Source organism: Pongo pygmaeus, chromosome 11 (assembly GCF_028885625.2).
Source record: "Pongo pygmaeus isolate AG05252 chromosome 11, NHGRI_mPonPyg2-v2.0_pri, whole genome shotgun sequence".
In the NCBI taxonomy this organism is placed as follows: Eukaryota; Metazoa; Chordata; class Mammalia; order Primates; family Hominidae; genus Pongo; species Pongo pygmaeus.
In genome coordinates, this window is record NC_072384.2 from 127,505,895 (window position 1) to 127,522,699 (window position 16,805).

The 16,805-nt window shown below is 39.5% G+C and overlaps 1 protein-coding gene across 9 annotated transcripts in view; it reads left to right on the forward strand.

Annotated features, from left to right (window-relative positions):
* RHBDD1 (rhomboid domain containing 1) overlaps nt 1-16,805 on the forward strand; it is a 164,414-nt gene that overhangs the window by 63,750 nt on the left and 83,859 nt on the right. For all 9 annotated transcript variants that reach the window (XM_054479322.2, XM_054479318.2, XM_063648023.1 and 6 more), the window contains exons 4-5: nt 9,700-9,788; nt 11,703-11,765. In XM_054479322.2, the coding sequence (XP_054335297.1) occupies nt 9,700-9,788; nt 11,703-11,765 (152 nt within the window). The remainder of the gene's footprint in view (nt 1-9,699; nt 9,789-11,702; nt 11,766-16,805) is intronic.

Below are 16,805 nucleotides of genomic sequence, written 5' to 3' on the forward strand. Positions count from 1 at the left end.
TCTGAATGTTTTAAAATACCAAATTCTTCCTGCTTCAAGCTGCTACATATGTGCTTGTAGCTGCCTGAATCTTCCATTCCCACTTCTGAGCATGCTAGCTCCAAATCCTGCAGTGCCACTTAAATGACACCTCCTTGAGAAGCCATCCCAGACAGTTCTGGGTAAAGTAGACTTGCTTTCTTACACTAACAGTTTGAGGGGTGTGTGTGTGTGTGTGTTTGTGTGTGTCTGTCTCTCTGTCTGTCCATCTGTCTCCTCCACTCTAGAATTTAAGCTCCAGGAGGCAAGGACCATGTTTGTCTTGTTCATATAATAGTCACTAAATATTTGATGAGTGAATGAATATGTCTTAGTCCATTTAGTGTTGCTATAAAAGAATACCTGAATCTGGGTAATTTATAAAGAGAAGAGATTTATTTAGCTCACAGTTCTACCAGCTGGACAGTTCAAAACTGAGCCTCTGCTGAAGGCCTCAGGCTACTTCCACTCATGGTGGAAGGTGAAGCGGAACCAGTTTGGGCAAAGACCACATGGCGATAGAGGAAGAAGTAAGATGGGCAGTGCCATGCTTTCTTTAAGAACCAGCTCTGGGCCGGGCGTGGTGGCTCATGCCTTTAATCCGAGCACTTTGGGAGGCTGAGGCGGGTGGATCACTGAGGTCAGGAGTTCGAGACCAGCCTGACCAACATGGTGAAACCCCGTCTCTACTTAACAAACAAACAAACAAAAATTAGCTGGGTTCGTTGGCATGCACCTGCAATCTCAGTTACTCGGGAGGCTGAGGCAGGAGAATTGCTTGAACCCAGGAGGCAGAGGTTGCAGTGAGCCAAGATTGTGCCATTGTACTCCAGCCTAGGCAACAAGAGCAAAACTCCATCTCAAAAAACAAAACACAACAACAACAACAACAAAACAAACAAACAAAAACCAGCTCTGGCGGGAACTATTAAAAGTGAGATCTCATTCACCCGCAAGGGAGGACATTAATCTATTCATGAGAGATCTGCCCTCATGACCCAGTCACCTCCCATTAGGCGCTACCTCCCTCTACTCCTACAATGAGGATTAAATTTCAACATGAGTTTTGGAGGGGACAAACCTCGAAGCCATGGCAGAATGCGACCTACTTGAACCAGCTCAGGGAATTGTCTTATTAGCAGGCATAGGGACATGGAATTGAGAGCCAAGGAATTGCTAAACATTGTCTGTTATCTTGGAAGCTCTTTTGTAAAAGAGGCTTCTGCTACTTTTGCAATACCCTTGTTTTTGTCCAGTTTCTGTTTGTCTGGACCTCAAGTAAATGTCAGTGGTCAGCTTCCATCCCCGTGTCTGCAGTTGGTGCCATGTTTAATAAATCATCATGGATTGTAGAGGGTGCATTGTCAGTATAGCTGCCTTTGGGGGACATAATATTGGAAGATGGCTAGGTTTTACTTCTGAGGACAAAGGTAAAGGGAGCAAGGGATGCATGGTACAGAGCATGTAGACCAGGTCATTCAATCATGCTGGTATCATGGTTGAAGGAGGCATCAAGGACAGAAAACAAGAAGTTTAAAAACAGTTTCTGTTAAGAAGCAATCCTGTCAAAATCTTTCCTAGTGGCATTAGTGTTCAAAAACCTGAAAAATTTGTATTACATCTCATTGCTAGTACTGCGAATCTGGGACCATTTATTAAGATCCCCAAACACCAGAGCTTCTGATCAGTGCAGCCCCTACCTGCTATTAACTGCTTTTACAGGAAGAAATCGTGGAGAGTACAATAGGCCACTTCTAGCTGACTGCCTCTTAACCTTACCTTGTTCCTTTACCTTGTCCGACATTGTGTCTCCAAGTTGCGTCCTTAATGAGGTCATTTGCTCTGCATACATTGTGAGATTATGTCTTAGAGTATTACATTTTCTGCTTTCTGAGCTATGCTTGAGAGGACAACCTCTTCAACTGTGGAAAGAATTTGCCATTTAATAGAGGAGGGCCTTTATAGCTTGTCACAGCTTTCAGTCACAGATCCAGTTTTTGATTCTGTCACGGTGGCACATGAGAGCAGGAACATTTTGCATAACCACTTAACTCAGCCTTACAACAGCCTCTTAAATGAATGAGGAGCAGCTTAAGCTGGCTTGATAGGAAAGAACACTGTCTGTTGGTGTTAATAATATTTGTATTTAGTTTGCATAACTTAGATCCACAATAATAGCTTAATCTTAGTTTTGCTCCAAAAGTGCCTTTCTGCTATCACTATCCCACATAAATAATGTATAGCAACATTGATTTGATTGTAACCCTTTCATATTTTATTAAAATTTTTTTTTCTATAAACATATATTGAGCACCCCCTCTGTGTCAGGAAATACACAAGTGCTGCTTATCTAGAGGTCCACTGGACAAAAAATAATGGGTGAGGATTTTCAGAATTGTAAAAGCACATGAGACCTCATGTTGAAAAACACAGCACATCTTAGCAGGTTAAATAAATCTACAACTAGCTACAATGATTGTGGTATAAAGACAGTATGTTCAAAATAAAGAGAAAATCTTTGAAAACTGAAAGAAAAGACAGATTGCCTACAGAGGAATGTCTTTCCAACTGACAGTACATTTATTATCAGCAGCAGTAGATCCTATACCTGTCATCAAAATAGGATGCTGAAATAAAAACCTTTTAGGACATACAGAGACTAGGATAATTTTTTATTCTCAAATATTAACTGAAAGAACTATGAAACATTGTATTTTGCCAAGGAGGAAACTGAACCCAGAAATAGGTTGCACCATTACAGAAGCAATGACACAACAAGGAATTTGGACAATAAGTTAATGAACTTGAGTAATCAGAATAAATGGCTTCCTCTGTGCTGCCATGATTTGAGTACTAGCAAGATGTTTTCCATTTAAATATAGAACTACTTTGGTTTAGTGCTGATGTCTGAAATTCTTGTTTGTGATGAATTATTCACCTCAATCAAGGGTTTTTAAGAAGGGGTCCATGGATGGAGTTCAAGGTATCTATGAACATCCTAAAATTACAGGTAATGCACTTTGTGTATACACAGTTTTTCTGAAGACAGGCTTGTTGGCTCTCATCAGACACTTAAAGGTACTTAGAATTTTAATTAGTTTAAGAACTACTGGATTAAGTTATTGTTCCTTATTAAAGTGAAATTACATCAATACTTAACCTTGCTCTCAAGTTGAGATACATGATCTGAATTTGAATCGTGACGTTATTGGTTACCTTGCAGAATCACTGTGACCCTGGAAAAATTATTTTTCTTCTCATTGTAGTCTGACTGTGCATTGTATGATCTGTGTGGCTAAAGGCAGCAGTGGTGTGCCTGGCCCCTGTGACTGTATGTCAGTATCACAGTCAGTATTTGATTATAGTTATGATTTTTCTAAAGAGAGTCACTATTAAGCTAACGGAAGAAATAAAGCTTTTAAGTTACCAATTTTAGGATATAATAATATATTTATTGTTTTGTTAATTGAACATATATTTTGTGTAATACACTGTCCAAGTGTGTGTAGTGGGGTGGACGGGGGAGGCTGTGTTCAGTCATTATCTATACCAGTGAGATTTCCTGCTAAAAGAAGTATTAACTGGTGACCATGTACAGCTTGTATTTTCCCCCCAGCTTTATTGATGCATCACTGACAAATAAATGTTGTATATGTTTAAGGTATATAATGTGATGTTTTGATGTACATACACATTGTGGAGTGAGTACCATGACCAAGCTAATTAATATATCTATTACTTCAAGTAGTTAGCATTTTTGTGTGTATGGTGAGAACACTTAAGATGTACTCTCCTAGTAAATTTCAAGTGTACAATGTAATGTATTATTATTAACTCTACTCACCATGCTGTATATTAGCTCTCTTACTTATCCATCGTATAACTGAAAGTTTGTAGCGTTTGATCAGCATCCCCCTATTTCTCCCATGCCTAGTCCCTGGCAACCACTGTTCTACTCTGTTTCTATGAGTTTGACTTCTTTAGATTCCACATATGAGTGAGATCATACAGTATTTGTCTTTCTGTATCTGGCTTATTTCATTTAGGAAAATGCCATCTAGATTTGTCCATGTTGTCTTAAATGGCAGGATTTCCTTATTTTTTAAGGCTGAATAATAAAAATTCCATTGTGTGTGTATGCGTGTGTGTATATGCATACCACATTTTCTTTATCGGTTGATGTACACTTAGGTTGTTTCCTTATCTTGGCTATTGTGAATAATGATGTAATGAACATGGGAGTGCAGATATCTCTTTGAAATACTAATTTCAGTTCCTTTGGGTATATAGCAGAAGTAGAATTGCTGGATCATATGGTATTTCTATTTTTAGATTTTGTAAGGAACCTCTGTATTGTTTTCTATAATAGCTGAACCAATTTACAGTCCCACCAACAGTGTATTGGTGTTCCCTTTACATCCTTGCCCACACTTGTTGTATCATTTGATTTTTTATAATAGTCATCCTCACACATGTGAGGTGATATCTCATTGTGGTTTTGATTTGCATTTCCCTGATGATTAGTGATGTTGAGCAGCTTTTCATGTATCTGTTGCCCATTCATATCAAAGGAAATAGCAAAACGAAAAGGCATCCTGCAGAACGGAGACTATATTTGCAAACCATATATCTAATAGAGGACTAATATCCAAAATATGTAAAGAACTATAGCTCATTGGCAATAAAACAAATGACCCAATTGAAAAATGAGTAAAGCACTTGACATTTTTCTAAAAAAGACATACAAATGTAACTTGTGATTTTTTTAATACAGTGTATTTTAGATACATGTATTTTATGTGTAATTGAAATTCCACTCTTCCTCTCATCTGATAGTTACGTACTGAGTGCTAGTGTCAGGCTGTTTACTGTAGTTGCTGTGGTCATGGATGTAGAGTTGGTGGTGGTCCTGTCCCAGAAGGAATTACTCTGAATAGGATAGAGGGTGGTAGGTCATAACCAAATCCCCAGTCCTAGCCTAAGACCTAGTAAGGTCAAGAGGAAGTTGTTCCTAGTCACAGGATTGTCCCTGAGTCCTGCTTTGGATGGCAGCTTCCACGTAGAGCTAAGAACAGAATGAAGCCACGGGCTTATTCAGAGACCACAAGCTTCACAACTTCTGTTTAACACGTCTAATTATGATTGTAACAATACAGTCTGGTTTTGATGCTGTTATGTTTGAAGGTAGATCCCAGCCACTGATCAGAGCATTCAGATGGATCATCTTCCCCCAAAGCCCAGGGCTTCTTTCTGTCTCCACAGCACCCCCAGCTCAGGGGTAAAGTGCCCTAACCTAGGACTGGTGAGAACCACCTTCCCAGTTCAGTTTTCTCCCTGTCTGCAGGTCCATCTATCTTCTCGCTCAGGATGTGGGTATCTCTTAGAGGGTGAAGGGAAGTGATTTGTCAAATGGTTACCAAGGGCATGGAGAAAGTTAATTTACCTCTTAAAATGACTTTTATATTCCTTTTACATTAGTGAAATTCATTCTCCTGTTTTTTTGTGTGTGTAATGTTGAGAGAGTCTCAGTTTTGACTGAATAAGGTCATAATCTCATTTTTATTTTAAAATTGAACACTTGTATAGAGCTTAAATGAAACAAGAACAGTTAAATGTTTTGAGATGGAACTTTTGTGGAAAATGCTAAATGTTGGAGGATGATGCAATGAGTTCTCTGGACTGCCAGCCTCCCTTCCCTAGATATTTGAAATTATATTAGGGCAATTAGATTGTAACTCAAACTTCTGAAAACCATTTAGAGATAGATAAGAAATTCATTTCACTGTATTGTACTCTAAATTGTAAATGAGATTCAAGATTAATTGTTTAATAGGTTGAAGTTTTAAATTGAAATTTCCTTCTATGTTATTTTATATCACATATGCTTCACCATGAAGGTTGATTTGAAACCAGAGTTTCAGAAATACCAATATTATTATATGCTTTTCATCTAAATTGAAGTTATTATTATTTTTTTAACTGGTCCTAGCCACTTCTTTGTATCTCTCAAACTGCCACTTTCTTTGTCATTTTTAGGACTATTAATAGGTGGCTGATTGTACTGAGCCTGAGCATAGAATAAAATAAGTACAGTGGTCCCCCTTATCTGTGATTTTGCTTTCTGCATTTTTAGTTAGCCCCAGTCAACCTTGATCCAAAAACATTAAATGGAAAATTCCAGAAATAAGCCATTTATAAGTTTTAAATTTCACACTGCTCTGCGTAGCGTGGTGAAATCTCACCCCGTCTCACCCGGGACATGAATCATCTCTTTGCCCCGTGTGTCTATGCTGTCTCGCTACCCACCTGTGAGTCACTTAGTAGCTGTTATGATTATGAGATCAGAAAAGCGTAGTATATATAAGGTTCAGTACTATCTGTGGTTTCAGCCATCCAGTTGGGGGTCTGCAGATAATGGGGGGTGACTTTGCAATTGTTTAGCTTGGTTGGGGAGCTAAAAGCATAGTTCCTACTATTCTTGCCAGAAAATGGGAAAAAAATGTTCAGTCCCATATTTTTATTATATGAAGTAGTGACATGGACAGGAGGCAGAAACAGTGGGTAGAAGAGGGCAATTCCCAGCAAAGGCCCCACCCTCAAGCCTGGAAACCTACAGCCCTAAATGGGAACAGGCATTCCTGTTTTTGCATCCAAAAGCTGCCTTTTGGCCCACCATGCCCCCATCTCATGTACCCATACAAACCTGGGACCCCAGGCTCCAGAAGGAGGCAAGGAGATGAACAGAAGAGCAGAATAGCAGAACGGCGCAACAGAGAGAAGAGAAGGAGCATCTGAACGCCAAGAGGGAGTTTACCTGGGCATGATCGGAGAGGAGATATGTCGCTGGACACCCAAACTCCAGGGGAAGACCATCTTTCCACTCCATCCCTCTTCCACCTCCCCAACCATCCCACTGAGAGCCACCTCCATCACCCAATAAAAGCCCCACATTCATCCTTCAAGTCCATGTGTGACCTGATTTTTCCTGGATGCCAGAGAAGAAACAGGGAAACAGAAAACTTTCACACTGGCCCTCTGCCTTTGTGAAAAAGCAGAGGGTTCACTGAGCTGTCTAACCCTTAAGCTGCCTGTGGACCACAAGGCTAAAAGAGCGCACGGTAACACACACCCACTTGGGCTTCAGGAGTCGCAGATACACACCCCTGGACGTTGCCGTGGGGCTGAAGCCTAGGGGCACTCGTCCCAGCTCCTGCACCTGCCCATCTGTGTGCTCCCCTTCCCGTAAGGGGTTTAAGCATGCACGGCCACCAAACAGACAAGTCACAGCACTGTGGCACATCCTGCAAGGGGGGGGTCAGGGAACTCCTGTTTCAGTAGATATATTTGATGAAAATAATGCTCTCCTGAGGGAATGATCGTGTATGTGGTGTGTGTGCGTGTCTGTGTGTGTGTGTGCGTGCATGCATGTGCCATGACTTTTAGCACGTGTGCATGTATGTAAGGGCTTGTCTGGGCAATAGTGTCATTTAGTCAGCTAATGGGAACAAGCATCAATGCTGTTCTCTTTACAAGGCTCCTGTTTGTCTCTTTCTTTCAAGTGTTCCTCATTGCATGTTCTTTTCCTGAGAGCCAACGAGTCTTTTCATAGCTTGGAGACAAAGAAAATTACTCAGAACCATCTTGCTTGTGGTGTTTCATGGACTCTCCCCTAGGCTGCTGCCGTAGTAGGCGCAATGTGTTGGTTTTGACTCTGAGTCTCGTGTAGGTTACCAAATGGCGGATTCTTAGCTCTGTGACTGCCGTGGCTCAGCAAGCACCCTGAGCTGAAGATCTAGTGATTTTAACTTACCTCCTGTTGGTCTTGGTGAAACGGTCCTGGCACACTTGAGCCATTTACTCAACATATCCTTGAGTGCCTCTCATGTACCTGGCACTGTCCTGGGTGTTTGGAATACATATGTGAAAGCCACATAAAGGCTGTGCTCTTGGAGTCTCCATCAGGCTCTTTCATAACTTTCAGTTTCCCACCTTCTGGAATGAGAGGTCACTACTCCAGGCTGTGGGAATGCATTCATTTGCTTGGCTTTTTTTTTTTTTAAGCTTCTAATTTTGTATAATGTATGAATGAGACACCATTGCTGCCCTCAGGGAGTTTGCGTGTGACAGAGAGAGACGGACAGGCAGACAGACATGTAAGTACTGTGCCACCAGCAGACTGGCTTCGTGCCAGAATAAGGTAGGAGCCTCGGCTCTGAGGGGAGGCAGGAGAAGGAAAGAGCGACTCTTCAACTGGGGTGGGATTTTTTTGACAGAGGTGCTGTTTGGCTTAGCCTGTGGTCAGAGAGTGCTTGGGGGATGTGACAGTGGGGCGTGTGGGAATGGAGGTAGTAGACGATGAGGTCTCCACCCTCTGACTTTGCAGAGATGGGCAAGGCCAAGTGTTGGAAGGGCTTGAACACACACCAGAGTATTCTGTGAGAGCCAATGGATTTCAGAGGATGGCAATGACACCACTTGCCTTCTGCCTCAGGAGGATAACTGATGGCCATGTGTGGGATGCACTGGAGAGCAAGAGCTGGCTTGCAGGGAGACCAGCTGGATGATTTTCTTTCATTTATTTTATTCATTCAACACACATTCATCTGGGGTTCACTCTGTGCCCAACACTGGGCGTTTCCAAATAGTCCAGATGGCAGTAAGCATGGTTGTGACAGTAGGAATGGGAAGGCTGGGAGGGGTATGAGAGGCATTACAAACGGGAAGTGGGAGTGGCACCCCAGAAAAGCCTAGTTTAAGGTGTCAGTGGATGTGTGCATGTGTGCGCGGGGGTGTCTAGAGGGTGGCGGGCAGCTGGAAATTGAGGTCAAGTGCTTAAAGAACAACTCATTGTGTAGGATCCCCCCTTTGTGGTAACATGCAGAGGTTTTTGAGAATCCCCAGTAATTTCTTAAACTCAGGCTGGGTGGGAGGTCATTCAGCCAGGGAACTCCACAAAGAGTGTTGCCACTTGGGTCAAAGTAGAACTCTGAAAATAAATCTTATAAGTAATTGCCGGTTTTAGATGCCAGTTTAAGAAGAGTTAAACCACTGTCATGCCCTAACGCAAACACTTTCATGCCCTAACTCATCTTTCAAGTTTGAAATTTAAATTTGTGTTTCTTTGTTCTGAGTGACTGAAACATACACATGAAGACAACTTTGGTGGATGCAGGTGGGCGTCTCAGTTCCTTTTGCCAAGATTCACTTGCTCTCTTCTTCACTCATCCATGGTGTAGAAAACTGCAGCAGTCTGCCCTGCCGTAACACAGATAGACATCATCCCTCACGATGGCTGGATAATTCCAGATTTAATGCCAAACAGAGAAAACTGATTTCATTTATGTTTTGTGATAAGAGGTACAGAAAAAAACAGAAAGCGATATAATGACTTGTGTTGACCAAATGCTTCCACTGCTCTGGAGGAGACAACCCACTTCCCCTGGTTAAGGAGGGGTGTTGCATTTTAAACATGTGGTGGTTGTTATTCATTGTACTTTTTTTTTTTTAAGGTAGGAGATGTTGTTCTTTGGACTGAGTTAAATGCTGCTTAGCATAAAAGATGTGATGCGGAACAAAGCCTGCAGACTGTGACTATTTGACATGCACTGGGCTAATGAGAAGACAGAATGTCTCTAATCAGCAGCAGAACAAACACTCACAAAGGGTCTCCTTCCCTCCTAGGACTTCCTTCGCTGGGCATCTGGCTGGGATTCTTGTTGGACTAATGTACACTCAAGGGCCTCTGAAGAAAATCATGGAAGCATGTGCAGGTACAGAATAAAACACCTTTGGCATGACAACAGGTTGGAAGTTCATCTTAATTTTAATGTGAACAGAAGCAACCCCAACTTTCCCTGTGGTTCAGCTCAAGAATTCCCTAATATGCCTGTTTTTCTTTTTAAACCAAAAGGTAAAACAACCAGTGCAGTTCCTTACATTGCTCCACAAAAGAGGCTGCAAACTTAAATTTTGAATCTGACACTTTCTTAGGGGACAAATATCAGTATATATTTATACCCTCAACCTTAATGCTACCCGCAGAAAACCACGATTTCCTAAAGAATGCAGAGAACTAAAGTGCGTTTAAAATAATGCATTCTTCTGTAATAGTCCATGAATTAATATACGTGCAAGGCAAAGTTGAAAAAGAAAACGAAGCCTGGACTGAAGTGCATGGCCAATATTTTAAAGAATTCAGACTGATGACCGGGTCCTTGGTGGATGAGCCATATATTCATGCATGGCCAAACCAAGTCTGTTATTGCTTGAAGCTTAGCTCCTGCTTTTTTTAATTTTATTTTTCCCTTCAAATTGATACTCAATGAAAATATTTCATTTAGAAATACTTGTATTTTTTAGACCTCTTAATTTTAAATGCGATTCTCATTTTGACTTGTAAGAAAACTGGTTTGCAAACACTTGTTTTATAGACTGAGTTCCACTATTTCATCTTTTATTCATGGGAAGTCTTCTGAGACTATTTTACCTTTTCTTGAACCATAAATAATTTGTTTCACAGTTTGTGCTGATGACTGGTATTCTTGAGAACCATATAATATTCATGATATTAGAAAGCTTTCCAGGCACTGCACTGGCACCTTTATTAGCAGGTCGTGTTCACTTTTGGTTGATTTTTACAGGCTGTGTTGCATCTAAGCAGATTCTCATTTTCCCGCATTTGCTTATTAATGTGTTTCCACTGTATGTACTTAGAGGAGGCAGTGGGAGCTTCATTTATTGAAAATGTCCAGTTTTATTATATTTTCAATACAATTTAATACTCATTAGTACTGATAAAAGAGGATTCTCGGGAGTTTAACGTCTTGTTTCTTTTTTCTGTGTCTCATGATGAAGCGGTTAGTAAAGCTTTTTGCAGACATGTTATGAAATTTAAGCAAGTGCTTTGTTTAATTTTTAAAGAGGATTTTCCCCATAATTATAATATTTAAACTCTTAGTTTTAAAAGCCTTAAAAATTAAGTGGAGACTTATTTCTACACGACTCCATTTTCAAAGTAATAAATACAACAGCAAATTAAATAGGAAAATTAGAACGCTCAGTGCAATTTGCAAATAGCCTGCGAACTCGGCCTTTTTTCTGCGAGCTGAGAATTGAAGGACACAGGAACCCCATGGAAAACGACCCAGCATGTGGAAGCTGCTGTCTGATGCCTCCTGGAAGAGGAGGGTCACCCTGAGGGTGTGGCCCTTGGCCCTCCCCTCACTTCATTCAGCCGTGCCAAAGTCCTACTGCCTTCTGTAGGGACAAGAAAGAGTGAAGTCCCCTAGGAAGGGTAAGGAGGATGGCTCTCCTAACACCTTGTTTGAGGAAGGTTCTCCATTTAGCCAGAGTGTCTCTGCTTGTACAGAGACATCAAAGCCGAGGCTTGGTACTTTGGCAGGCAAAGACTAAGGAACTTCAGTGAGTGTAAATTAGGGTTTCATTTTCCACTCCCTATCCCCAAACACACACACACACACACACACGTTCTTTTCCCTGTAGGGACACACACACACACTCTTTTCCCGTTAGGGCTGGCCCCCAAACAAAAGGGAGTTTATTTTAATAAGTGTTTAGAAATCATTTGAAATGACCTTGGGCTTTGTCCCAGAGAACTTCCTAATTACTGAAACAATTAGCATTTAAAGCTTTATGGCTGCCATTAAAATGTTTGTTTCTTTTAGGTTTAGGTGGTTTTTCCTCCAGTGTTGGTTACCCAGGACAGCAATACTACTTTAATAGTTCAGGTAGGCACTTTATTTCATTTAATAAATTTTAACTTATTTTTAAAATTATAGTGTTCGGCTCTACAGAGTACTTTAGGATACTACTAGTTTATGCTGTGGTGGGGTCGTTCACATGTGATGTAGCTGTGCCTCTAACATGCCTGGAAGCCAGATGGAGGGGTAGCCTAGGGAGCATATCTGTGGGGGTTGGTAGGGAAGTCCAGGGAAGGCGGTAACTCAGGCATGAAAACATGGTATGATTGGTATGAGGTCTCTCATGTGTGATAAGATTCATATTAGACCTTGGTGCTTTGAGTCTCAGTCTGAGACTCTACCGCTGGGAAAGTGTTAGAAGTTGGTTTTAGGTGTATAGTTCTCCACGGCCCATCCCATGTATATTCAGGAACCCTTGCATACCGTCAGATGCTAAAATAGGCATGCCTCTAACAAATGCCATGTGACTTAATGAGGAAGAATGTATTTTTCTAAGTATCTGTGTAAATAGATAGAAAGGACTTCCTGTTAAAAGCATAAACCTATTTTAGGCTAAAGCCTTTGCATTCCAGTCTGGGGTGGCTGCACGGTAGTATCTTAGATCAGGCCCAGCAGCCGGGTGTTGGCCATGGCCATTGGAACACTCATGTCTTAATGCAGTGAACTGAATGTGCCTCTCCCCAAATTCATACGTTGAAACCCTAATCCCTAATGTGATGATTTTAGTAGGGTAGGAGTTTGAGGAAAAAATTAGGTCATGAGGGTAGGGCCCTCATGAATGGGATTAATATCCTTATAAAAGTGACCTCAGAGAGCTCTCTAGCTTCCTCACTGCCACATGAGGATACAAGAAGTCAGCAGTCTGCAGCCTGGAAGAGGGTCCTCACCAGAACTGACCACACTGGCATCGCAAGCTTCCAGCCTCCAGATTGTGAGCAATTTCTGTTGCTTAAGCCAGCCAGTCTATGTCTGTTGTTATAGCATCCCAAATGGACTAAGATGTGTTTCTGTTTATATTAATTGAGGACCACTATAGCTTAAAGCTGAGACTAGCAGCGTTTTCTTTAAAGGACTGGACAGATAATATTTCAGGCAATAAGGGCTTTATTGGCCATATAGTCTCTGATGTAACTAGTGAACCTGTCCTTGTAGCATGAAAGCTGCCAGAGACAATGTGTAAACAAGTGGGTATAGGTGTGTTCCAATAGAATCTTATTCCTAGCTCCTGCCTTTTCTACTGTGTAAGGATATGAGATTGGCACTCTGCCAATTTAACCTTACAAAGTAGGGCAGTTCTACTTACTGTCTTCTCTCTCTTTTGCATTCGATTTATTTTCTATTTTTTAAAAAAGAGAACTGAAAAGAGCAGCTTCTTTCCTTCTTATATGGAAGAAGCACAGTCACACAGACCAGAGAATTAAGGGCGAAAATAATAAAAAGCCCTTTTTACATCTTTTAACCTCTGTAAAATTACCATAGTTACATGCCTTTCTCTGAAGTGATTGGATTTCTTCAAAGGCAGAGCTACATAAGGCCAGGTGGCTATGCTAATGGTCATCTAGGGAACTTTTATGAGAGCATATGTATATCTTACAAGTAATGATTTATTCTTAATATGGCTGTCCTTAGCTGGAAAAGTCTTTATAGGTCAAAGAACCTCATGAATGTTTAAAAAGCTGTTACCAATTTTTCTAATCTTGGTGGTGTTTCTTGATCTCCTTTGCCATGAAATCCTGGTATGTGTATAAGGAACAGATGGAGTGGTTAATAGAATAATGATAACCAGATTTTCTTTTACTACAGAGCCTAAGTGTATAACTAAAAAAAAAAAAAAAAAAATTAAACTAGTATTCCTCTCAGGACATAATTTAAATTTATTTATCTTAATTGTTTGATTGCTAGGTCTTTCCAGGAATGTTTATTATGAAGATTTTAAAACATCTGATTGGGCCAGTGAAACATCCATAGAAAATTTTTGGTCCTACCGGAGGAGACCTGTTCTCATTATAATAGACACTGATGAGATTTTGGGTCCTGTTGATGATTTATGATTGATGATATAGAACGTTTAACCACACTGGTCTTTCTGACTTAAGGCACCAAAACTTTCCCATTTTCTTTCCCCATGTTTTGTCTGACAAGTACCAAATTCATTTTTATAATATTCAGATGTTTAGAGTTGTTGACTTTATTTCATTGAAGAACTGCCAGATTATTTTAAAATAAGAAATAGCATGAAGAAAAATGTTTTTCTACATCAAGAAAATGTTGCCTCAAATCATCGCATGTGTTTCTGGCAATTAAAACTCTAGGTAGATATACAATTTCTATGTGGTGAGCAAATATTCAGAGACCTTGGGTTATTTTGGCTTTTGAATTAACTGAGCATTTTGGGGGGTGGATAGGTAGAAATGCTGCTTAGATCTTACATAACAGAATGGCTTTCCACATGGGTTTGAAAGTGATAATGAGCCATGTGGGAAATTACCCAATATACTTTTTGTATTCCAGTAAAATAATTGGCATTCATAGGGAATTGGGCAGTTTCTCTAAGCAGGGATTGCTGAAGCATCCCATGCTATTCAGTGACGTCTGTATAAATATTCTATTAGTGTTGCAGAATGGTTGCCACTTTCTTTGATTCTTTGTGGAGAAGATGTATTAATTATGTTTTTACCATTTGTCCTCATGTGAAAGTTCTTTTTTTTTTTTTTTTTTTATAAGGAATGAAAAGTAAGATTTGTAAAAACACTACCACAGTCTCCTTTACTCTCAAGGTCTGAAACTGGCTGGTTTGGTGTTCCCCAACGCAGCAATGAGGGCTAAATATTTCTGATTCTATTGGATAGAGACCAGTTTAAGAATAAGTGTTCATATTTAAAATGGTAAGATCCAAGTTCAGTTTTAAGCCATTGTGAGGATTTGGAAAATGTACTTGTGTCCTTCTCCTGTTTTAAATATCAATAATGTTAATATTTTGACATGGGAAACAGGTGAGAGAAAATATGAAAGTTAGGTTATTGGAGGTATTTAGTAAATCCTAATTAATATTTACTGCACTGGGGCAAAGCTTTTCAGAATTAGTCTCCAAAATCCTAAACCATTTTATTTAATGTTTATTTCAATCATTCCTTTTTCTTTTACTTTCAAGGACGTTCAGTAAAATAGAATCAAGTTAGAAGAGTTTTTTCACAATCACTGAGGATGGACAAAAGATCTGGATAGACATTTCTCCAAGACTATATACACATGGCCAATAAGCACATAAAAAGACACTTAACATTATTAGACATCAAAACCACTGTGAGATACCACTTCATATGCCCTAGGATGTTTGTGAATAAAAAGGCAAATAATAGCAAGTGTTAGTGAGGATGTGGAGAAATTGAAACCCACATACACTGCTTGTAGGAACAGAAAATGGTACAGCTACTTTGGAAAACATTCTGGCAATTCCTCAAATAGTTAAACAGAATCGCCATGTGATGCAGCAGTTCCACTTCTAGGTATATACTCAAAAGAAATGAAACCATATGTCCACATAAAACTTGCTCACAAATGTTTATAGCAGCATTATTTGTAATAGTCAAAAGGTAGAAATAATACAAATGTCTATCAGTTGACACATGGATAAACAAAATGTGGTATAAGCCATACAGTGGAGTATTATTTGCCCATAAAAAAGATGAAGTACCGATAAATGTAACAAAATTGATGAATCTGGAAAATATACTAAGTGAAATAAGCTAGACACAAAATGCCACATATTACATGATTTTGTTTATATGAACTATCCAGAATAGGCATATTCTGTAGAGACAGAAAGTAGATTAGTGCTTACTTAGAGCTGGAGAAAGGATGGGAGGGTGAGGATTGTTAGCTAAGGAGTACAGATTTCTTTTTGGGGATGATGAAAATGTCCAAAATAGATTGTGGTAATGATGGTGCAACTCTAAAATATACTAAAAACCACTGAGTTGTACACTTTAAATTGATAAATTGTATGGATGTCAATTATATATCAATAAAGCTGTTCTAAAAATATCAATAGACACAACTACTTTTCATGACCAATATTCATATAAAAAAACTAATGTGTTTTGTCATTCGTTGTTTATATGAAAATGAAGTCTACTAGAGTGCTGATTTACAGTTTCCCTTTTAATCCTGCATATTAGGAAAATATTCATAAAGAATACAACAGTAAGTTTTAAAATAGCCTCAGGACCAACTATCAAAAATTCTGAGCATGAAATCTCAATTAATGAGATTCTGCCATTCAGTGTTCCTCTTTTGGCTGGATTGTGTTTTTTTTTCTGTAGCCTTATTAAAGCTCCAACTCAGGCCTGTACTGCTATACTCTGTGGGATAATATGGAGATCTGTCACAAAGACTCATAGTAAAGGTTAGGAATCTTCATCAACAACCCAAACCACATTATTTAAATATTTGAAACATCAACTTCAAAGAATATAATAATGGCAGGAAAGAAGAGAAAAAATCAAACAGACTATTTTACTTCTCTCTCTTTATGCCAGAATGAGATTGGTAACCTTCTGTGGGGAACAAAAATCTCTTCCAAACAAATTCTCTAACTATTGGCGGTTAAAGAAAATGTAAGGAATAACCTCAAACTGAAAAGATCAATGGAAATATCTTGCAAAAATGAACTTTTCCCTGTTATTGACCTTTATTAATGGTGTACCTAAGTTTGGTACCTAAAGCATTATTTAATGACCAGGTTGTCTCTTCTGTCTTGTTTTATCTAGCAACCATTTTTTTTGAAGTCGTCTCTTCTTTCTTGTTTTATCTAGAAACCATTTTTTTGGGGGGAACTATAATCTCTGACATAGAATTACAATTACAGAGAAATTGGCTGCATCTTAATGTTGGTATTGTCTGAAGTATTCTGTGGGATCTGTATGAAACATTGGTCTGCCCCTCATTGTACAGAGCAACAAGACAATAAGGCTTTATTAGCTATTGTTTCCACCATTCTCTTGACTCGAGCCAGGACTTCACTGAAAACTCTCCAAGTATTGAATAGCTCTAAGCTGAAAGAATCCA